This window comes from Neoarius graeffei, chromosome 5 (assembly GCF_027579695.1).
Source record: "Neoarius graeffei isolate fNeoGra1 chromosome 5, fNeoGra1.pri, whole genome shotgun sequence".
In the NCBI taxonomy this organism is placed as follows: Eukaryota; Metazoa; Chordata; class Actinopteri; order Siluriformes; family Ariidae; genus Neoarius; species Neoarius graeffei.
This window is the reverse complement of record NC_083573.1, coordinates 27,909,624-27,933,984: the sequence shown is the minus strand read 5'-3', so window position 1 is coordinate 27,933,984 and position 24,361 is coordinate 27,909,624. Positions and strand designations below refer to the sequence as shown.

Below are 24,361 nucleotides of genomic sequence, written 5' to 3'. Positions count from 1 at the left end.
AGAGAATATCAAATATTCTACATTGAAAATGAATCTGTCTTGTGAAAGACGAGATTCTGTAAATGCTTCAGATACACAATTTGACTTTAACATGTCATTGTACTTTGTCTTTAAGATTTCTGTCATTTGCCACTGAAGACATTTGTATTTGATTAGGTCTTTCTTCTTGTGAGTCAGGCAAACTCTTGATGACACTCAGGATTTCTGCCCCACTAATCTCCCCTGAGATCCTGTTGGATCTTGGATACTGGGATGTGGAAGATTCTGGTGCAATTCTTGGAAATGTATTTCCTGTCTGTTGCTGCACTTCAACTTCCAGGACAACTGGATTATGATCAGAAATTTCATCATGCTCTCCTGTGATACTGCGCACTCGTCCCACTGTGTCATTGTGCATAAAAAACATGTCTATCCTGGATTGACTCTCATTCTGACATCGTGTAAAACCTTCATCAGCAGCGTGCAAGTATGACCAGGTGTCTCTGAGATTCAGTGAAACAATGAAGTCTTCTAAAAAACATTTCAACTGTGAATTATTCGGATTGAAAGCTGAAGGTCTCCGATCAAAGCAGGGATGTAAAACTGTGTTGAAATCACCTCCAACCACCAGCACACCCTCAGCTGTTTCTATCAAATATTCTTTCAATCTACCCAAGACAGTTCTGTCATGCTTATGATTGTACACATTAATGAGCATGAAGATGACAGAAGAGCGCAATGTAACCTCCACTACAGTCCTCATCATGGTATATGTACTCAAAGGGGATGGTGTTTTTTATCAGTATTGCAACTCCTTTGCTTTTAGAGCAGTGTACAGTGAAATAGATTTTCCAATGGTTCACATCTGTTAAGAGTTGGTAAGACTTTGGCCCAGCATGTGTCTCTTGTATAAAGGCAATATCAGCCTGAAGATTACTGAGACTGCTCAACACATTTGAAAACCTCTGAGGTGGGCTTCTGATACCACATGTGTTCCAGGTGACAAAACGGAGACTTGCTTGTCCTTGTGATGCCATGAATAATGATTTTAACTTCTGTAAATAAAATGCACAAATAAAATTACAGTTATTCTATCATGTTTCTGTCTATTGTAAGCAAGGTATATTTATAGCAGGCTAAAACAGTTCCTATTTTATTTTTTTCATATGGTGGTACAAATGAAAGAAAGAAATGGATACATACTGTAAGAAATTATGAAATGAGGTGTTTGTTAAATTTACAGAAATTATTGTACATGGAATTATTGTACACAAGTTAAGCACATCTGTTAAGAAGAACAACTTTATTTATCACACATACGCTTAAGCACAGTGAAATTCCTCTCTGCATTTTAAACCATCTAAAGAAGTGAACACACACGCACGTGAGCAATGAGCACCCACACACATACCCAGAGCAGTGGGCGGTTATGAGACAGTACCCGGGGAGCAGTTAGGGATTAGGTGCCTTGCTCAAGGGCACTTCAGCCCAAGGCTGCCTCATGTTAACCTAACTGCATGTCTTTGAACTGTGGGGGAAACCGGAGCACCCGGAGGTAACCCAAGAAGACACGGGGAGAAAATGCAAACTCCACACAGAAAGGCCCCCCGTCAGCAACTGGGCTCAAACTCTGAACCTTTTTGCTATGAGGTGACGGTCTAACTACTACACATTAGTTGGGTGAATCATGTTACTTTGAAAACTATGTAGTTTTTATGGCAGAAAATTCCGTAAAGGAAAAAGAGATTTCAACTGCGTTTGTGCTTTATTATTTATGCATCAGTTGAATACAGAAAACACATTTGTAGACAATCTCCTTCAGCTTTGCATAGGTATGACTTTCCATTGTATGAATAAGAAATGAGAACTTCTTAAAACTTTTTAGTGCATGATTGTACAGTATGGGGCGGCACGGTGGTGTAGTGGTTAGCGCTGTTGCCTCACAGCAAGAAGGTCCGGGTTCGAGCCCCATGGCCGGCGAGGGCCTTTCTGTGCGGAGTTTGCATGTTCTCCCTGTGTCCGCGTGGGTTTCCTCCGGGTGCTCCGGTTTCCCCCACAGTCCAAAGACATGCAGGTTAGGTTAACTGGTGACTCTAAATTGACCGTAGGTGTGAATGTGAGTGTGAATGGTTGTCTGTGTCTATGTGTCAGCCCTGTGATGACCTGGCGACTTGTCCAGGGTGTACCCCGCCTTTCGTCCGTAGTCAGCTGGGATAGGCTCCAGCTTGCCTGCGACCCTGTAGAAGGATAAAGCGGCTAGAGATAATGAGATGAGATGAGACGCTTAAGCACAGTGAAATTCCTCTCTGCATTTTAAACCATCTAAAGAAGTGAACACACACGCACGTGAGCAATGAGCACCCACACACATACCCAGAGCAGTGGGCGGTTATGAGACAGTACCCGGGGAGCAGTTAGGGATTAGGTGCCTTGCTCAAGGGCACTTCAGCCCAAGGCTGCCTCATGTTAACCTAACTGCATGTCTTTGAACTGTGGGGGAAACCGGAGCACCCGGAGGTAACCCAAGAAGACACGGGGAGAAAATGCAAACTCCACACAGAAAGGCCCCCCGTCAGCAACTGGGCTCAAACTCTGAACCTTTTTGCTATGAGGTGACGGTCTAACTACTACACATTAGTTGGGTGAATCATGTTACTTTGAAAACTATGTAGTTTTTATGGCAGAAAATTCCGTAAAGGAAAAAGAGATTTCAACTGCGTTTGTGCTTTATTATTTATGCATCAGTTGAATACAGAAAACACATTTGTAGACAATCTCCTTCAGCTTTGCATAGGTATGACTTTCCATTGTATGAATAAGAAATGAGAACTTCTTAAAACTTTTTAGTGCATGATTGTACAGTATGGGGCGGCACGGTGGTGTAGTGGTTAGCGCTGTTGCCTCACAGCAAGAAGGTCCGGGTTCGAGCCCCATGGCCGGCGAGGGCCTTTCTGTGCGGAGTTTGCATGTTCTCCCTGTGTCCGCGTGGGTTTCCTCCGGGTGCTCCGGTTTCCCCCACAGTCCAAAGACATGCAGGTTAGGTTAACTGGTGACTCTAAATTGACCGTAGGTGTGAATGTGAGTGTGAATGGTTGTCTGTGTCTATGTGTCAGCCCTGTGATGACCTGGCGACTTGTCCAGGGTGTACCCCGCCTTTCGTCCGTAGTCAGCTGGGATAGGCTCCAGCTTGCCTGCGACCCTGTAGAACAGGATAAAGCGGCTAGAGATAATGAGATGAGATGAGATGAGATGAGATGAGATGAGATGAGATGAGATGAGATTGTACAGTATAATGTGTAATGACACTGCAGTTTTAAATACCTGGAAGACCAGACAGGCAGCTTAAGAACCCACATTGATTCAAAGAACACAGAGAGACATCAGTGTTTGCTTTTGATGCTCCTTGGTCACTTGATCTCAGGTCTCTGTTCAGAAAAATGGAAAGTAAAAGTTTCCATTGCAACTGATTTTTATTGAAGAATTGGAATTTTCCCCTGGCTGTCCAAAACTCGATGTGAAGCTAATGGCCCCATTGATAAGTTATAAGTTGAATGAGATAACAAGATTTCCTGCAACAGACCAAAGGAAATGATGTGATCTTGGTTGTAGCTACAAATTATTGATAATGATGATTCACTGGATTAAAGCTCAAATAATTTAAGCATTAAAATTGGACTCAGTTGTTTAATTTAAAATTAGATCACAGAAAACTAAAATAAATCAATATTTGAAAAATAACTGTGTAAAACTGAAAGACTACAGATAAACATTCAGTTAAGATAGCATCTGCTTGAACATTTCCTCCATGCATTGTGATATTATGTGTCATACTGCTGCTTTCATAAAAGAAATATTATATTATTAAAGAATAATATAATATTGTTGAGTAAATTTTTAAATTTGGTGTAGAAAATATTCTTTCCATGTCTGTGTTTATTTAGTTTTTAAATTGCCCTACTTCTTCTAACTGATACTATACATTTTATGATTTAGATTTCCTTGCTGGGAACTTACCTTGTGCAATCAGCTTGTGACAGAAATAAAGAAGTGCATCAGATGAAGTATCCAGTTCGTCAGGTGATTTACAGGAAGCAGGTTACGCAGTAAAAAACACGTCAGGTGTTGTAACGACTAGATAAATATCTGGACCTGAGGATTTGCAGCTCCTACATACCAAGCAAGAGAAATAAAAGAGAAAACAAAAACCAGTCTAATGCATAGTCTACTCATTTATCCAGTCGTTACAACATCTGACGTATTTTTCGTGTGTAACCTGCTCCCTATAAATCACCTGACTAACTGGACACTTCATCTGATGTACTTCTTGAATTTTGTCACAAGCTGATTGCACAAGGTAAGTTGCCAGCAAGATAATCTATATCATAAAATGTATAATATCAGGGAGAAAAACTGATTTAATTTTCAATTTAATTTTCAATTTCAATCAATGTAAAAAATTAAATAAACACAGACATGTATAGAATTTTATACACCAAATAAAAAAAAATCCTCAACAATATTATATCGTTCTTTAAAAATATAATTTTTTTTATGAAAGCAGCAGTATGACATAAAATCTCAATGCATGGGGGAAATGTTCAAGCAGATGCTACGTGAACTGAATGTTTATCTGTAGTATTTCAGTTTTACACAGTTATTTTTCAAATATTGATTTGTTTTAGTTTTCTGTGATCTAATTTTAAATTAAACAACGGAATCCAATTTTAATGCTTAATATATTATTTGAGCTTTAATGTCAGTGAATCATCATCATCATCCAATTTGTAGCACCAAGATCACATAATTTGCTTTGGGCTGTTGCAGAAGATCTTGTTATCTCATTAGACTTCATATAACTTATCAATGGGGGCATTAGCTGAAAACGGAGTTTTGGACAGCCAGGGAAAATTCCAATTCTTCAATAAAAATCAGTTGTAATAGAAACTTTTACTTTCCGGTTTTCTGAACAGAGACCTGAGATCAAGTGACCAAGGAGCATCAAAAGCAAACAGTGATGTCTCTCTGTGTTCTTTGAATCAATGTGGGTTCTTAAGCTGCCTGTCTGGTCTTTCAGGTATTTAAAATTGCAGTGTCATTACACATTATACTGTACAATCATGCACTAAAAAGTTTTAAGAAGTTCTCATTTCTTATTCATCCAATGGAAAGTCATACCTATGCAAAGCCGATGGAGATTGTCTACAAATGTGTGTTTTCTGTATTCAACCGATGCATAAGAAATAAAGCACAAATGCAGTTGCAATCTCTTTTTCCTTTACGGAATTTTCTGCCATAAAAACTACACAGTTTTCAAAGTGACATGATTCACCCAACTGTGGTGTAGTGGTTAGACTGTCACCTCATAGCAAAATGGTTCAGGGTTTGAGCCCAGTTGCTGGCGGGGGGCCTTTCTGTGTGGAGTCTGCATGTTCTCCCCGTGTCTTCTTGGGTTACCTCCGGGTGCTCCGGTTTCCCCCACAGTTCACAGACATGCAGTTAGGTTAACATGAGGTGGCCTTGGGCTGAAGTGCCCTTGAGCAAGGCACCTAATCCCTAACTGCTCCCCGGGTGCTGTCGCATAGCTGCCCACTGCTCTGGGTATGTGTGTGGGTGCTCATTGCTCACGTGCGTGTGCGTGTGTGTTCACTTCTTCAGATGGGTTAAAATGCAGAGAGGAATTTCACTGTGCTTATGCATACGTGTGATAAATAAAGTTGTTCTTCTTAACAGATGTGCTTAACTTGTGTACAATATCTGCACCATGTACAATAATTCCTGTAAATTTAACCAACACCTCATTTCATAATTTCTTACAGACAGTATGTATCCATTTCTGTCTTTCATTTGAACCACCATATGAAAAAAATTAAAATAGGAGCTATTTCAGCCTGCTATAAATATACCTTGCTTACAATAGACAGAAACATGATAGAATAACTGTAATTTTAATTGTGCATTTTATTTACAGAAGTTAAATCATTAATCATGACATTACAAGGACAAGCAAGTCTCCGTTTTGTCACCTGGAACACATGTGGTATCAGAAGCCCACCTCAGAGGTTTTCAAATGTGTTGAGCAGTCTCAGTAATCTTCAGGCTGATATTGCCTTTATACAAGAGACATATGCTGGGCCAAAGTCTTACCAACTCTTAACAGACATGACCCATTGGAAAATCTATTTCACTGTACACCGCTCTAAAAGCAAAGGAGTTGCAATACTGATAAAAAACACCATACCCTTTGAGTACATATGCCATGATGAGGACTGTAGTGGAGGTTACATTGTGCTCTTCTGTCATCTGGATGGTGAAATGTCCACTCTCGTTAATGTGTACAATCATAAGCATGACAGAACTGTCTTGGGTAGATTGAAAGAATATTTGATAGAAACAGCTGAGGGTGTGCTGGTGGTTGGAGGTGATTTCAACACAGTTTTACATCCCTGCTTTGATCGGAGACCTTCAGCATTCAGTCTGAATAATTCACCGTTGAAATGTTGTTTAGAAGACTTCATTGTTTCGCTGAATCTCAGAGACACCTGGACATACATGCACACTGCTGATGAAGGTTTTACACGATGTCAGAATGAGAGTCAATCCAGGATAGACATGTTTTTCATGCACAATGACACAGTGGGATGAGTGCGCAGTGTCACAGTAGAGCAGAATGAACTTTCTGCTCATAATCCACTCCTCCTGGAAATTGAAGTGCAGCAACAGACAGGAAATACGTTTACAAGAGTTGCAACAGGCTCTAATATATCCCAGTATCCAAGATACAACAGGATGTCAGGGAAGATTAGTGGGGCAGAAATCCTGAGTGTCATCAAGAGTTGGCTGACTAACAAGAACAAAGACCTGATCAAAAGCAAGTGGACGACTACAAAAGTAATCAATTGCAAAGGACAGAAAACTTAAAGACAAAGTACAACAACATAATAAAGACAAATCGTGCATCTGAAGCATTTAAAGAATCTCGTCTTTCACAAGACAGATTCATTTTCAATGTAGAATATTTGATATTCTTTCAGATTTTAGCCAAGTGCTTTAGTGCATACATTTTCCTTTCTAACAAGGAAAAGAAAGAAACTAATCTTGATAAATTTCTCACTGTGACATTCAAGAAAGGCACACAAAAAAATCAAATTGTCTTTCCTTGAGACAAGCCTTGAACTTGAAGAAGACTTGAGAAGGAAAATGATTTGCTCTGCCCCACGAGCAAACTTCCGTATTCTGAGACACCTTCTGCCAGAAGTCCAAGGCTCTTCAGGGGAACTCAGACTTTTACTGCCTGGCTGTCCACTCACCCGCACTTTCCTTAATTTAGCTCTGAATAAGCTAGATTGGATTCTTAATAGTGAGAATGAGTGCAGGGGCAGTGTTTTTTTCAGAGACAGGCTTTGCTCATACATGCACATCAGAGCAAACAAGAGGAAGTTCTTTGGCTATGTAGAAATAGTTAGGGTCCGATAGTTAGCCATCCGATAGGCTTAATTCCCACTAACCCATACAGTTCGCACAGTGTGCGTGACATAAACGTTGTGCCTTTATCCGTCAGAATCTCTTTGGGGATTCTGACTCGGGAGATGACGCGGAAGAGTGCTTCCGCAATACTGTGTGCTGAGATATCGCGAAGAGGCACTGCTTCCGGATATCGCGTTGCATAGTCCACCAGAACTAAAATAAAGCAATGTTGACCGATCTAATGGCCCGACGAGATCCATCCCAATTCTTTCAAACAGGGTCTTGATTAATGGCAGAGGGCGCAAAGGCACTTTTGAAATGGCCGCTGGATTTACTAATCTTTGGGATCAAAAGCTGTGTTATCGGTTCCTTAGTCTGAGTGTCCTGCATCACTCGGTATAACCTATCCTTCATAATAGAAAAATAGGGGAAGGACGGGGTGGCGTTTAGCTGGAGTGTTTGACCATAGATCACTCTCACTTGGCCAAACGCATGCCGCAGAGTCTCGTCTTGTGACTGCTCTCATGGGAAATCCGCGAGGGATTCCCCAAGAGAGGGAGGAGGAGCCTGCTGCTCCTGTCTCTGACGCGGTGATGATGTAGACGGCTCTGTGAGAGCTGCTCCCACCAAAGCCACACCGGGACCTCCCCCCGCTAAATTATGGGAGGACCCACTCTTCACAAAATGCGTCATTAATTCCCTGAATCCCGGTGTAGCAGTTCTTATGTATGGGCGGAGCACAGAAGACGGCAGGACAGAGCTCAGGTTGATAAACCATTTTATTGTCAAACTTTTCAGTCTAACAACTATGCTTAAATTTTACAGACACACACACACTCAGCATCTGGTTCTGGGAAGAGCCCCTCTGCTCTCGCTCTCCCTCTCCCTCCCTAAATAGGGCGCGGTCACTGGGAAGTCACACACAAACAGGCTAATTGCAGTCAGGTGTAGTGATTCTGCCACTTACCTTCCCTGACTCCGCCCTCCTGTCACAGACCGGCGCTTGACCACGCCCCCACTGCCACATAACCCCACCGTCTGACTCAGGCCTGCAGCCGACTCCCCCCCCCCCCCCCAATGGGAGAGGAAGTCCGCCACGACCATCTGCACCCCCGGCCTGTGGACCACCTTACAATTGAAGGGTTGGAGTGCCAGATACCAACGGGTGATCTGTGCGTTGGCATCTTTCATCCGGTGGAGCCACTGGAGGGGCGCGTGGTCCGAACAGTGGGTGAAAGGGCGCCCCAGCAGGTAGTAACGGAGGGCAAGGACCGTCCACTTGATCACCAGACACTCTTTTTCTATGGTGCTGTAGCACCCCTCATGCACCGACAGCTTCCTACTGATGTACAGGACGGGGCGGTCCTCCCCCTCCACCTCCTGGGACAAAACCGCCCCCAGCCCTCTGTCCGATGCATCGGTCTGCAACACAAGGGGAGAGAAAAGTCAGGGGAGTGTAACAGTGGCCCCACACAGTGCAGCCTTTACCTCAGAAAAAGCCCGCTGGCATTGCTCCATCCACTGGACCGGATCTGGTGCCCCCTTTTTAGTGAGATCAGTCAGCGGGCTGGTGACATCTGAATAATTAGGTATAAACCTATGGTAATAGCCAGCCAGCCCCAGGAACTGTCTCACCCCCTTTTTGGTCTTGGGCCTTGGGCAGGCCGCAATTGCTGCCGTCTTATTAATTTAGGGACGCACCTACCCATTGCCCAAGTGGAAGCCCAGATACCATACTTCCACCCACCCAATTGCACACTTCTTTGGGTTGGCTGTGAGCCCCGCTTGCCTCAGCGACCTAAGGACGGCCCTCAGATGTTCGAGGTGCCTCAGTCAGTCATTACTATAGATGATGATATCATCTAGATAAGCGGCTGCATAAGTGGCGTGGGGGCAGAGGACTCTGTCCATCAGCCGCTGAAACATAGCAGGCACCCCAAACAGCCCAAACGGAAGTGTGACGAATTGGTGTAAACCAAACGGTGTGGAAAAGGCCGTTTTTTCTCTGGATAGTGGAGTCAAGGGGATCTGCCAATATCCCTTCGTCAAATCCAGTGTCGAATAAAAACGAGCCATGCTGAGTCGATCGAGCAACTCATCAATACGAGGCATTGGGTATGCGTCGAATTTAGACACTGCGTTGACTTTTCTATAGTCCACACAGAACCGGACCGACCCGTCGGCCTTGGGTACCAAGACCACCGGGCTGCTCCAGTCACTGTGGGACTCCTTGACGATGCCCATTTCAAGCATGGTCTCAAGTTCTTCCCGAACCACCTTTTTTTTGTGTTCGGGTAGTCTGTAAGGGCGGCTACGCACTACCACCCCCGGGGCGTCTGTATGTGGTGCTCTATGAGGTTAGTGCGACTGGGCAGGGGCGAGAACACGTCCGAAAACTCGGTCTGCAACTGGGCGACCTCCGTGAGTTGAGTCGGGGAGAGGTGGTCTCCACAGGGGACCGGAGAGGTACATGATGCCAATGCCCCCTTTTGAACCTCCGGCCCCAGCTCCGCCTTCTCCGGAACTACCGACACCAACGCCACGGGGACCTCCTCATTCCAGAGTTTAAGCAGATTGAGGTGGTAAATCTGTAGCGCCTCACCCCTGTCCATTCGCCTCACCTTGTAGTCGACGTCCCCAACTCGCCGTGTGACCTCAAAGGCTCCTTGCCACTTGGCGATCAATTTAGAGCTCGATATGGGCAACAGTACGAGTACCTTATCTCCCAGTGTGAACTCCCTAAGGCGCGTACCCTTGTTGTACAGGCGGGCTTGCCGTTCTTGGGCCTGCCACAAATTCTCCTGGGTTAGGTGGGTGAGCGTGTGGAGTTTTGTGCGCAGGTCCATAACGTATTGAATCTTGTTTTTACTTTGTGAAGGTCCCTCCTCCCAATTTTCCCGCAGCACGTCTAGAATGCCGCGCGGCTTACGCCCATATAATAATTAGAACGGGGAGAACCCCATGGAGGCTTGGGGGACCTCTTGCACTGAAAACAACAAGGGCTCGAGCCACTTATCCCAATTACGTGCGTCCTCACTTACGAATTTTTTAATGATATTTTTGAGGGTGCGATTTAACCGTTCCACTAAACCGTCCGTTTGTGGGTGATACACGCTGGTGCGGATCGGCTTAATCCCCAATAACCCATACAGTTCGCGCAGTGTCTGTGACATAAACATGGTGCCTTGATCAGTCAGAATCTCTTTCAGGATTCCAACTCGGGAGATGATGCGGAAGAACATTTCTGCAATACTGTGTTGAGATATTGCGCAGAGGCACTGCTTCCAGGTATCGCATTGCATAGTCCACCAGAACTAATATAAAGGGGTACCCTCGTGCTGACCGATCTAATGGCCCGACGAGATCCATCCCAATCCTTTCGAACGGGTTCTCGATTAATGGTAGAGGGCGCAATGGCGCTTTTGGAATGGCCGCTGGATTTACTAACTGGCACGCCGTACACCACCTACGAACATTGCCGCGAATCCCCGGCCAATAGAATCGGGCCATTATTCGGGCTAGTGTCTTATCCTGCCCTAAGTGTCCAGCCATGGGATTAAAGTGAGCCGCCTGGAATACCAATTCCCGGCGGCTCTTTTGAATTAAAAGTTGTGTGACTCCCTCTTTAGTTTGAGTGTCCTGCGTCACTCGGTATAACCTATCCTTCATAATCGCGAAGTAGGGGAAGGACGGGGTGGCATTCGGCTGGAGCGTTTGACCATCGATTACTCTCACTTGGTCAAACGCATGTCACAGAGACTCGTCTCACGACTGCTCTAATGGGAAATCTGCGAGGGATTCCCCAATAGAGAGAGGAGGGGCCGGCGGCTCCTCACTCTGACGCGGAGATGACGTAGACGGCTCTGTGACAGCTGCTCCTGCCAAAGCGACACCGGGACCTCCCCCTGTTAAATGGCAGGACCCACTCTTTACTAAGCGTGTCATTAAATCCCGAAATCCCGGCCAATCAGTCCCCAAAATTAAAGAGTGGGTAAGGCGAGGATTAACCGCCGCCTTCCCTATACATTTTTTTCCCTCAGAAAAAAATGTGGACCGACACCAAAGGGTAGCTGTGAATGTCCCCGTGCACACACAACACCTTCACCCCCTGTGCTCCCCCCAATGCCTCATTTTGCACCAGGCTTTGGTGAATTGAGGTCTGATTACAACCGGAATCCACCAACGCCTGATATGTATCCCCTTGAATACTCAGCGGTATGTGATACGCTCTGGCCCGATCGAGGGGATCCGAACCACCGCGCCCACCTCCATTGCCATGCACTGCTGTTGGAGGTGGCCTGGTTCCCCGCAGCGCCAGCAAACTGGCCCGGGCTTCCTCTCTGCACCAGTGTTCTGGGGCTCACTCACCTGGGGGGGGAGAGACAGACACAGAAGGGCAAAACGGGAGGGCACCGCGGGTGCGGCGGGCCAGCTGGGGTGGTGCCGACCCCCGCCTCCATGGTGGGGGAATGGGGCGAGGACGGGACACAGAAGGAGGGGGAGAGAGAGAGAGAGAGAGAGAGAGAGAGTAGAGGAGAGAAGAGAAGAGGCTGTCTGCTGTCCTGCCGCTGGAACAGCCACCAAATGGTCCTCCGCCAGCTCGATGGCCTGATCCAGCGACGCCGGGCGGTGGCACTGGACCCACTCCGCGGTTCCTTTCGGAGAAAAAATTAAAATTAAAGAGCAGGGTAGAGCAACGCCTCAAATTGACTTGGTGAAAAAGGTAGGGAATAATACTCGTTCCTTTCAGCTGTCCTGGTACGAGAAAGTGAATTGGCTAACAGCAAGTGACCCACATCAACAACAGTAAATAGGCTACTTTAGTAATATGTCATGGATGGACCAAAAATATAGAATCTATTTAAAATGTTTATGCTGAGTATATTATATTGGAATATATATTTTTCTGGATATGAATTAAACACAGCTACAATTTGGAAAACATTTTTAAACAAAAACACAGCAGAGAACATTTCACACTACAGACCTGGATTAAAAGTGAAGGGTTATCAAAACTGTCAATAAAACATTTCTCAGTCAAAATAAGTAAAATATAGGGAAAGTGTCATTGAATGAAATGTGTGGCACCCAGCTCTACTGCTGAGGTTCCTGACAAAGCGCTGCTTTCAATAATGATCTATTTTTAAACATGCCACAATTTTAAAATATAAAATGTTAAAATATACTCCTCCCCCCCAACACCACCATCATGTATATTGGACAGTAGGCTAATGGGCCAAAAGAACCTGTTATTTCACAGTTTGTGATGCTGCCAACAATCAGCCAGATCAGAGGCAAGAGTATGGGCAAAATTGATGTTTTTTCTTTTAAAATCTGGAAATATCGTAACCGACCAGCCTCCCCTGTTTGAAAGACTACCAGCCGCCACTGGTTTCTATGATATACTTTTGAAATAAATTCATTTTGTCATTTACTTTTCAAAATATGCAGTAAATATCTTGTTTTTGTTCAGCACAAATCATTTTTATTTTTCCTTTCTTAAGTTTTGAACAAGCACAGCTTTTGTAATTCTACATCAAGTTTACACACATGGGTCAGAAATGACCCGCATGCATTTACTACAGTGTTTGGTGGGAACTGTGAATTGTGCTTGTGTCAGACATTTCACAGCTCAGCACAGCGCCCTTTGCCCATCTAATACATGTAAGTAATGTTTTTCAATTGTTCTAACATTACCTTAGAAAAAAGTTGATTATGTTTAGGTTACCTTGAGAGTGAGTAGATTACTTGTCAGAAAGTTACAAGCAATTACTATTAGCTACCTAGCTGTTGACATATTCTTCTTTAGTTAGCTAATTTTATTGTAGTTGGCTTAGCTAACTACTTAGTTAATAAATAAATAACTGGCCCCATTCACTGCTAAAGTAATTACTTGAAACAAATTATTATTATAGTATTAAGACATTTAATTTTAAATCACACTTGGATGACCCATGTGTAATAATATAAAAAGTATTTTTGTTCATAAAGTAGGAAAGAAAAATTAAATTAATGATTTGTGGTAATTAAAAACAAGATATTTAAAGAATACTTGGAATATTCAATCATAAAATAAATTGATTTCAAAAGATAGAGCAAAGAAAAACTCAGTCAGCATGAAATAACCTGGAAAATGAATGCGGGTCATTTTTGACCCATGTTGTGCATTAGAAGGGGTGTGCATATGTTTTGCATCAAAGGGTTAAAAAAACATACAATTTTTGTGATAGGATGAACCAGAGATGTAGAGAGCTCTTTGAGCATAACTGTGTTCATACCAATGACATCCCTAGCTCTTGATGACTTAAGAGATCCAATCACTCTCATTACATCAGACTCAGTGATAACATCAGTATTGAATGTTGGTTCTTTTAGTCTGATTTGGGAGGTCTAAAAAGTGAGCTTGAGATGTACACACAGTATAAAAATGATCACCATCAACTTTTCTGAAATCTTCATCAACCCAGGTGCAGTTTGCGACGTTTAGTGAGCCTAAACAATCCGACAGCCAGATACTGTGCCACGTTTAGTTAGCAAAAAAAAATCCGACAGCCAGCTAGCTTGCAGACAACCTGCAACTTTTTACAAGCTGCTCTATGATAAGCAAACTAATGTTAGGCCTACATGTCTGCTGATAGTTTTCTAACATTTCATTTTAGCAAGCAGGAAGAATGATGGAAATAATGCATCATTTGAATTAGGCTATTTCATATGATTACAAAACTAATTCTTAACTATTTTGGGTCATGTGTGTAATGTTAAAATGAAGGCAATTCGAAAAATGCCTACGGAAAAGAGGCGGATTCAAGAGAGAGAGAGAGACAACTCAAAGAGGCAGCTAAGGGGAGCACCTCTCTGCAGAGTTGGCTGCGAAAAAGCCAAGCAACAGGTGAGACAGAGACTTTGCAACATTGTCATAAAAATGACACTGTAGGCTAATTGATTAATCATCCTCATATTTTAGCCTGCTAATGGCATTTTCTCATAATTGCATTACATTTAAGATGAGGAGCAGCCACAAACCTCCTCACTTCAGGAAAATGTGGACCAGGAGGAGGCATTTAGGGCAGGTAGGCATAATGCTGATTACCCGATATAGGATTAAGCTACAGGTTTAAAGACCAGCAAGCTATATATCAGGCTGTATATAAGATAAAATAAAATCATTACAGCAATAAAAAAAACAAAGGAGGAGAACAGAGAAAGGAGAGATGAGCAAGAGGATGAGACGAGGGAGAGGACAGCATCTGAAAGGGAGGATGTTCAGAGTTTGGCAGAATCTACTGATTTTGATTTTCTGCTGAGGTTGTCTAATCCCACTGATCCAGCACATGTAGAGAGCAACAATCTTAAGTACGATCAGAACTTCATCAGATTCTGCACTTCAGTCGGGCCTTGCCGTCCTATGGTGAAGTTCCCAAAAAAAATCAGATGGGCGCTCTTTTCAAGCTCAGTGGTACAATGACGATCCCTGGCTGGAATATTCTCCTCTCAGAGATGCCATGTACTGCTTTAGCTGCAGGAATTTCATGAACGAGGAGAAGTTTCAGAGCAAGAAAGGATGGAAGTCTATAGGGATAACCTTGTGGAGGTAGGCCAAAGTAAAGATCAAAGAGCACCGCAGCAGTGAAGCACATATGCTCAGCATGATCAGGTGGAATGCCTTTAAAAAAGATACACTGCAGAGAGCATTTGCAGCAGCTGATGCACAGATGGAAGCAGCGAAAGAAATAGAGAGGCAGAAAAACAGAGAGATAATCTTCCGTTTAATGGATATCACATTATATCTGGCAAAACAAGCTTTGGCCTTTCGGGGTAATGAAGAAGGCTTGTCAAGTTCAAACAAAGGAAATTTCCTGAACCTGGTAGATTTGCTTGGCCAATATGACAGCGTACCCGGGCGTCATCTTGACATAGTCAAGGAAAGCCAAGCATCAAACAAAAGGCCCCAGGTGTCTCTCCTATCCAATAGGACTCAGAATGACCTCATAAAAGCACTTAGTGTTTATGTCAAATGAGTCATACAGAAGGAAGTGATGGAGGCATCACAATTTTCTATTCTGCTGGATGAGACCACTGATGTGTCACATATTGAGCAGGTGTCCTTTGCTGTGCGATATGTCCACAACATGACTATAAAGGAACGCTTTGTTCAGTTATGTGATGTGGCATCAACAATTGCAGAGGCACTGGAGAATGTTGTGATGAAGTTGCTTGAGGAAAATAACTTCAACATTCAAGATGTCTGTGGACAGGGATACGATGGGGCAGCTAACATGAGCGGACGCTACAATGGGCTACAGTCCCGGATTCAGAGGCTAAACGAAAAGGCACTGTATGTGCACTGCCATGCACATTGTTTGAATCTAGTTTTAGTTGAGAGTGCAAAATCCAACAAGTTCTTTGTGGATTTCTTTACAGTTGTTGAGAGGCTGTACACATTTATTGCCAGCTCCACAAAGCGCCACGCTGCATTTGTGGATACTCAAAAAGCCATGAATCCAGACCAACGTGTCCTTGAACTGCAGAGGCTTTCAGACATCTGTTGGAGCTGCAGGGAAGATGCTTTGAAGACAATTAGGAAGGTACTCCCTGCTATCCTATCCCTGCTATACTTGAGAGGTCTGAGAGAATCTGACACCCCCCCACCCCACCCCCGATCTGGCTGCAGGAGAGGCTAAGATGCTGTTGAGCAGCATAGATTTTGAATTTCTGCTCTGCCTTGAAATAGCAACGCCAGTGTTCATGGAGACATCAGTGGCTTCTAAAGTTCTCCAGCAGAATGACCTGGACTTGGCTGCTGTTTACTCTGTTTTGGATGGTGTCATGAAGCGAGTAGGGGAACTGAGGAGAGACAGTCATTTCTCACAAATTTACAACACTACCACAACAATTGCAGAGGAACATGACATAAACATCCCGACAAGCATTCCAGGTAGGCACAGAAAAGTCCCTGCAAAGCTGAAATACACCTCTAAATCTGCGAGGGAAGATGATGAAGTTCAGACCTTGGAGGAGTACTACAGGGGAAGAACATACTATACATTTTTGGATAGACTGAGACAAGAACTAGAGAGAAGATTCTATGGAGAAGGGAAGACTCTGGACATTGTGATGTCATTACAGAGACTCACTGACCCAGAACAGTGAGTGAATGTTGCTAGCAGCCAAGGTCAACATACGGCCCATACGCTATGTGAGTTTTATGGTCTTCAGGGGGAAGAAACCAGTCTACAAACAGAGCTGAGAGTCTTCCATGCATCTTACAAGTGTCCCAAGAAGACAGTGAAAGCCATGCTGGAAATATTAAGGGAAAACCATGCTGACATTATTTTCCCCACACTGTTCAAACTGATCAAAATCTATGCCACTCTGCCAGTCTTCACTGCAACAGTGGAACGCTCATTCTCAAAGCTGAAGCTGGTGAAAACAAGGCCCCGTAATCAGTGTGGTCAAGAGCGGCTGTCTGACCTCCTCCTCCTGGCCATAGAAAAGGACATAGAAATCAACAAACACGAGGTCCTGAAGATTTTTGTTGACATGACCCCTAATAGGCGCCTTCTTTTTTGAATGTTTGCGCTCTCACTATGTTCAATATGTATGTATGTAAATAAATATGTTTAGTTTCAATTAGTAGTAGTTAGTGAGACTGAGTGCTGAATTTCTGTGGTTTACTTATTTGTAATATTTCAATAAAGACCGTGTGCTTCATAGTTTAAAGCCTGTGAGGTTGTGTGTGTGTGTGTGTGTGTGGGGGGGGGGGGGGGGGGTCTGCCCTTTCTTCAGGTCAGAGCAACTGCCCTTCATAATTCCTGTGCACGTCCCTGCCTAGCCCTCTGTCTGATGTGTCTGTATGCAAAATAAAGGGGAGAGAGAAGTCAGAGGAGTGTAAAAGTGCCCCCCCACAGTGCAGATTTTACCTTGTTGAAAGCCTGTTGGCTCTGCTCCGTCCACACGGCAAGTTGGGTATGTCAACTATGAGGTAACGCGAATAGACAGAGGTGAGGTGTGGCAGATATACCATGTTAATCTACTCAAATGATGGAATGAGGGGGTCCTCATGCCATTGGCAACAGTAATTCTGGAGAAGACAAAGCTGGGACCAGAGGTAAAAACAAAATTCGCTGTACAATCCACCCCAGTCCCCTATGAAAACCACCTCTCACCAGCCCCCAGAGGTTGCCAGGTTGTAAAAAGAACTTTCCAATGTGTTTTCACCTTTTCCTGGCAGCACTCACCTCATAGAACACCATGTCAAGACACCCTCAGGGGTAGTGGTGCATAGCCGCCCATACCATTTACCCGAACACCAGAAAATTGTAGTTTAGGACTAACTCAAGGCCATGCTCAGCATGGGAATAATTGAGGAGTCATGCAGCAACTGGAGCAGCCCAGTAGTTTTGGTTCTCAAGATTGACAGGTCAGTCTGGTTTTGTGCGGACTATCGAAAGGTCAATGCAGTGTCTCAATTCACTGTGTATCCGATGCCTCGCATCGATGAACTGCTCGATCAGTTAGACGTGGTTCATTTTTATTCAACATTGGATTTGACAAAGGGCTATTGGCAGATCCCCTTGACTCCCCTATCCCAAGAGAAAATGGCCATTTCCACCCTGTTCAGTTTACACCAGTTTATCACCCTTCTGGTCAGGTTATTCGGGGCTCCCATGTCATTCCAGTCACTCATGGACAAAATCCTCCACCCCCATGCTGCCTATGCTGTAGCCTACCTAGATGACATGATCATATCTAGCAATGATTGGCTGCAGCACATGAAACACCTCAGGGCCTTTCTAGAGTCGTTGAGGTGCACAGGGCTCACAGCTACCCTGAAGAAGTGTGAAACTGGGTGGGTGGAAGTACAGTATCTGTGTTCCACTTGGGTCATGGGCAGGTGTGTCAACAAATTGACAAGACTGCAGCCATTGAGACTTGCTCAAGGCCCAAGACCAGAAAGGGAATGAGACAGTTCCTGGGGCTGGCTGGCTATTATCGTAGGTTTGTGCCTAATTATTTGGACATCACCAGCCCGCTGACTGATCTCCCTAAAAAAAGGGAGTGCCAGATCTGGTCTAGTGGATGGAGCTGTGCCAACAGGCCTTCATCCAAGTTAAAGCTGCATAGTATGGTGGGCCACTTTTACACTCCCCTGACTTCTCTCTCCCTTTTATTTTGCAGACTGACATGTCAGACAGGGAGCTGGGGGCCATTTTGTCCCAGGTAGTGGAAGAGGAGGAGTATCCAATGCTGGACATGAGTCATAAGCTCTCAATGCGAGAGACTAAGTACAGCATCATCGATAAGGAGTTCCTGGCCATCAAGTGGTCAGTCCTCCCACACTGGTACTATCTGCTGGGATGCCCTTTCACCCTCTGTTTGGATCATGCACTGCTCCAGTGGCTACACCGCATGAAGGATGCCAATGTACAGATGACCCGTTAGTATTTAGCTCTGCAGCCCTTTAATTTTGAGGGGGTCCACAGGCTGGGGGCTCAGATGGTGGTGGCGGACTACCTCTGCTGTTGGGGGGGTGTCAGCTGCAGGCTGCATGGCTCCCTAGCCTGAGTCAGGCGGTAGTGGTATGTGGCAATGGTGGCATCGGTTTATGAATGGAGGGTGAGGCTGGGGAAGGTGAGTGACAAAGTGGATGCAGCTGTGTTTAATTAATGTTGTTTGTTTTACAATGATTGGCATGGGCTGATAAGGAGAGGGAGAGCCAACAGTCAGAGGTCTCCCCACCAAAGTGTCGTGTGTATATGTGTGTGCAGGTGCATATATCACGATTGCAGCTGGAAAGCTACGTGCCCAATAAATGTGGGGAATTTGTACCACCACCCGCCTTTCTCCATGCTTCATTGTCAACCCCAATCAGTGAACTGCTACAACATCATCAAGGTAAAATGGTGGCTACTTTGAAGAATCTAAAATATGAAACATATTTTGTTTTTTCACACTTTTTTGTTTACTGCATAATTCTACATATGAAGAGTTTGGTTCCAAAACATGTTAAGCACCATTTGCAAAAAAAAATCAAGTTCCCACCAAAGAAGTTTGGCATCTGATCGCTATTTAAAGTTCCATAATCAATTTCATGCAAAACGCAATGTCCGTCACATTTCTCTGCATTGTATATTCCCTTTCTTTCCAAACCGCGACAAACACCACTATTGATTTTCAGCAAAACCCGATATCTCCACTTGACCAATCACAGTGCACCATTCTAATACGGAAACAGTAATGGCAGCTCCCACTGACTGTCAGCATCACTGAGAATCCCTGTATTTTACTGAGATTTTGAATGAAATAAATGAATAACTTTGATGGAATAAAACATTTCTTGTCTTTTTTTTTTGTCTTGAGCTAATGTCACCATTTCTCAAAGGATTTTCACCAAATTTGGCAAGTAGGTCCGAGAATGACCCGGAATTTTGCAGATATAAGCAAAATTCATGTACAGGCCCCAGGGAGGTCCCTGGGGGGCACAACAACACCCATCTCCTCTCTCAATGCCTTTCACATTACATTTATCAACACAAACTCTTGACAGATCTTCACTAAACTTGGCACATAGGTATAGAGAGAGCCACAATTTGGCAGGACTCAGAAATTCCATATTTGGTCCCCAGGGGGTCTCCAGTGGGCCCCTGGGTGGTGGATGTTTGGATTTTTGTTTGTCTTGGGTTAACATATTGTATATCACATACTAAAAAATACACATACAAGATTCACCCCCTACCCAGGCAACCTGCTAGTGTGTGTGTGTAAAAAAAAAAAAAAATATATATATATATATATATATATATATGAGACCTGGTGACTTGACCAGGGTGTACCCTGCCTTTCGCCAGTAGTCAGTCAGCTGGGATAGGCTTCAGCTTGCCAACGACCCTGTAGAACAGGATAAAGTGGCTAGAGATAATGAGAAGAGATGACATGAGATGCTGTAGAAGGTGTCCAAACTTCTAAAGTTATTGTTCAGAATAAAAAAAAAAAATTCCTTTAAAAAAAAAAAGGTTTCCATGTAAACATCTGCCTGGGCTTATTAACATTACTCAGTGCTTTGTGTGTAAAACAGATTGGGCCTTGTAGATGACAAGATGAATGTAATTTTTGAAAATCTGTGGTCCAATATAAGAGATGGTCCAAGTTCAAATATGTGTATATCAACTTTACTTCTTGCTTCTAGTTATATTTTACACACACACACGCACAAAAAAAACCCCCTTTTATATTGATGTAATGGATTTATAGCATTTTGGGGAAAAATGTGTCATGGATATATTGCAAGTTAGAAAAAAATATATTTTTTCAACATAAATATCAAAATCTAGATTTGCATTTTTCATGTTATAATTAAAAATGCAAGTGTGTGTGTGTAATATATATATATATATAAGCACAAACAGAAAATAGTGTGTGTAATTTATATATATATATATATATATATATATATATATATATATATATATATATATATATATTATGGCACGCCATTCAGGAAATCTTTGAATATATTGAATGAAACTTTGAATATATGGAATGAAACTTGGCTGACGTCATGAAGGCACTGCCGCCGTCCTGCAGCAAAAATGAGTCAGTCGGCTCGGGATTTGGTTGCGGCTATTTTAAACAATAAAGACATTGTTAACACTCTGGCGAATGCTTGTGGTTTTATTAGTGTTTACTTCTTTTTTGTGCAACGAAGCTATGGTGACAAAGTCATTTCCCTCGTGGATCATATTTGTATACCGGTATTTTCTGTATATAAAACTAATTTGTAAATTTTGTTTGTCGAGTTTTACAGCATTTCTCAATATACTCTAATACTCTCCTCTGAGTCAAAGTTTTTCTTGGGACCTGTTGTCTGTCTGCCAAGCTGTGGGAGCAGGGGCAGAATACAAAGTTTCATTCCATATATTCAAAGTTTCATTCCGTATATTCAGGGTTTCAATCCATATATTCAAAGTTTCATTCAGTATATTCAGGGTTTCATTCCATATATTCAAAGTTTCATTTAATATATTCAGGGTTTCATTCCATATATTCAAAGTTTCATTCAGTATATTCAGGGTTTCATTCCATATATTCTAAGTTTCATTCCATATATTCAGGGTTTCATTCCATATATTCAGAGTTTCATTCAACATAGCCAGGGTTTCATTCCATATATTCAGGGTTTCATTCCATATATTCAAAATATTCAAAGATTAATTTCCTGAACGGCAGTATATATATATATATATATATATATATATATATATATATATATATATATATATATATATATATATATATAAAAGCACAAACAGAAAATAGTGGTTTTCATGCTACCACTTTTTTGGTAAAGTAAATACATTTTTTCTCAATTGCAGTGGATTTACAGCATTTTGGAACCAAACTCTTCATATACTCCATATGTTATTTCATAAATTTGATGTCTTCAGTACTGTTCTACAATGTAGAAAATAGTCAAAGTACAGAAAAACCTATGAATGAGGAGGTGGTGTGTCCAAACCTTAGACTGGTAGTGTAAACAGCATTAGTTCTCCATTCTTCCTTTTTAAATGGAAAGTCATGAAACTATGCAAATTTTGTACAAATGAATTTGTCTGCTCTTTTTTTATATTTTAAGCTGATACATACTAATAAATAAAACAGAAATGCAGTTGCAATCTATTTTTCCTTTATAAGATTTTATGCAATGAAAACTAAAAATTGTCAAATGTGAGATAATTTACCCAACTGTTATCCACCACGTGTGATGTAATTGGCTTGTGCACTAAACTTTCACTATGTTCATTAAATCTTATGTGCAGTAATGCTTTATTTCACATTTTCTTTTATTTCTACCACCAGCTGACTGCTGAGCACAAGGTAAGTTTTCAACAAGGGAACCTTTTATAATATAGCACTTATTTTGGGATTGATATTTATTGAACCAAATTATATATTTCAATCAGGATTACATTCTTAAGAGAATTAAATTCTTCCCTTTATATACTGTAATTGAAAAAAAAGATGCTTGAGTATGCATTGAAATCTGTGAGAAAACACAATGAATAGAGGAATGTGTTCATAAAGACATTCTCAAAACTCCTTCATAAATGTATGGCCTGATGTGAAAGAATCAAAATAGGTGCTGTTTGGGCCTTGCTTTACAGTGCATAACATATAATAGAATTAAATGTTTACAATATCTGTGATTTTAAATTCTGTATTTTATTTACAGGAGTTCAGTCATTAACCATGACATCACTAGCAAAAACAAGGCTCCGTTTTGTGACCTGGAACACATGTGGTATAAAAAACCCACCCCAAAAATTTTCAGATTTGTTGAACAGCCTCATTTCCTTACAGACTGATATTGCCTTTATACAAGAGACACATGTTGGGCCAAAGTGTTACCAAATCTTTGAGAAAGCTGACAAATGGAATGTCTATTTTACTGTGCACAGCTCTCGCAGCAAAGGAGTCGCAATACTGATAAGACACGAAGTACCATTTGAGTATATATGCCATGATGAGGATTGCAGTGGAGGTTACATTGTGCTCTTCTGCCGTCTGTATGATGAACTATACACTCTCGTTAATGTGTACAATCATAAGGCAGACAGAAATATCTTGGCTAGATTGAAAGATTACCTGAGGGAAGCAGCTGAGGGTATACTCGTGGTTGGAGGAGATTTCAACACTGTTTTGGATCCCAGCTTTGATCGGTTATCTCCAGCTGTTGTCACACAGCGGTCTCCACTAAGAGCTATTTTAAACGACTTTACTACTTCTTTGAATCTCAGAGACACCTGGTCATATCTACGCTTTGCTGATGGGGGCTTTACACGACGTCAGAATGAGAGTCAATCCAGGATAGACATGTTTTTCATGTGTAATGATGCAATGGGACAGGTGTGTGATAGCAAAATAGAGAGCAATGAAATTTCAGATCATAATCCTCTTGTCCTAGAACTCATAGTGCAGCAACAGACTGGAAATAACACTCCAAAGGTGGCCTTGCTTTTGGAGAAAACTAGAAGTGTTGAAGAACCTGACAGGAGACCATGGAAGATTAGTGGGGCAGAAGTACTGAGTGCCATCAAGTCTCTGACTGGCTCGAACCAAAGACATGATACACCTGATGTGGATAAGTACAAAAGGGATTGTTGTCAGTGGACTGAGCCTTTAAAGATAAAGTATAACCTCATGGTAAAGAACAAGCAGGTACCTGAAGCTTATAATTCAATAGGTAATTTCAATGTAGAGTATTTGATATTTTCAGAAATTTTGGCCAAGCGCCTTAGTGTGCTCATTACTCCTTCTTCAGGGAGAAAGAAGAAAGCAAAGTTTGATATTCGTCTCACCATGACCTTTACGACAGACCCACAGGAAGTTAAATGGTCTTTCCTGGAACAAATCCTCAGGAAACAAAAACAGACACTGTCTGTCCCTCTACTTGACTTCAGCATTCTGGACCTCCTTCTTCCTAAAGTCCAAAACTTTTCTGGGGAACTCAGACGTCTGCAGCCTGGTTATCCCCTCACCAACACTATCATCAATCTGGCTTTGACACATCTAGAAGAGCTGATTCTCAGAAGTGAAACAGAGTGCAGTACCAGTGTTTCCTTTCACAGACAGACTCTGCTCATAGATGCGCACCAGAGCAAACGACAGAAAGTTGTTAGGGTACTAGAGAAATTCCAGGATGATTCAGGGATGAGACTTACAGAATGTCACATAATAGATTGAGATGATGATGATGATGATGATGATACTATGTTAACATAGCTTAAATTTACACTATCCTTAAATATCATGCAGATTATAAAAATACTTTATTGTTGTACATGTTTAGGGACTGGGATGCAAGCACAATTATTTTTATTTTTATTTTTTGTTCAATGTTGAGTATAAAGAATAGCTTGTG

General features: G+C 42.5%; 1 protein-coding gene and 1 long non-coding RNA gene across 2 annotated transcripts; one reads left to right on the top strand and one right to left on the bottom strand.

The window, feature by feature from the left end:
* Nucleotides 1-971: 971 nt before the first annotated feature.
* LOC132885938 (uncharacterized) lies at nucleotides 972-4,046 on the bottom strand. Its single transcript, XR_009654642.1, has 3 exons — nucleotides 3,994-4,046; nucleotides 3,301-3,548; nucleotides 972-1,034 (listed from the first exon to the last, which is right to left on the bottom strand). It is a non-coding gene; the product is annotated as an uncharacterized LOC132885938 (long non-coding RNA).
* A 131-nt stretch (nucleotides 4,047-4,177) lies between these two features.
* On the top strand, nucleotides 4,178-24,299 carry LOC132885937 (uncharacterized). Its single transcript, XM_060920467.1, has 4 exons — nucleotides 4,178-4,333; nucleotides 19,212-19,338; nucleotides 22,300-22,317; nucleotides 22,673-24,299. Exon 4 carries the CDS (start codon nucleotides 22,690-22,692, stop codon nucleotides 24,181-24,183), a length of 1,494 nt encoding a protein of 497 aa, XP_060776450.1. The 5' UTR covers nucleotides 4,178-4,333; nucleotides 19,212-19,338; nucleotides 22,300-22,317; nucleotides 22,673-22,689; the 3' UTR covers nucleotides 24,184-24,299.
* Nucleotides 24,300-24,361: the final 62 nt, after the last annotated feature.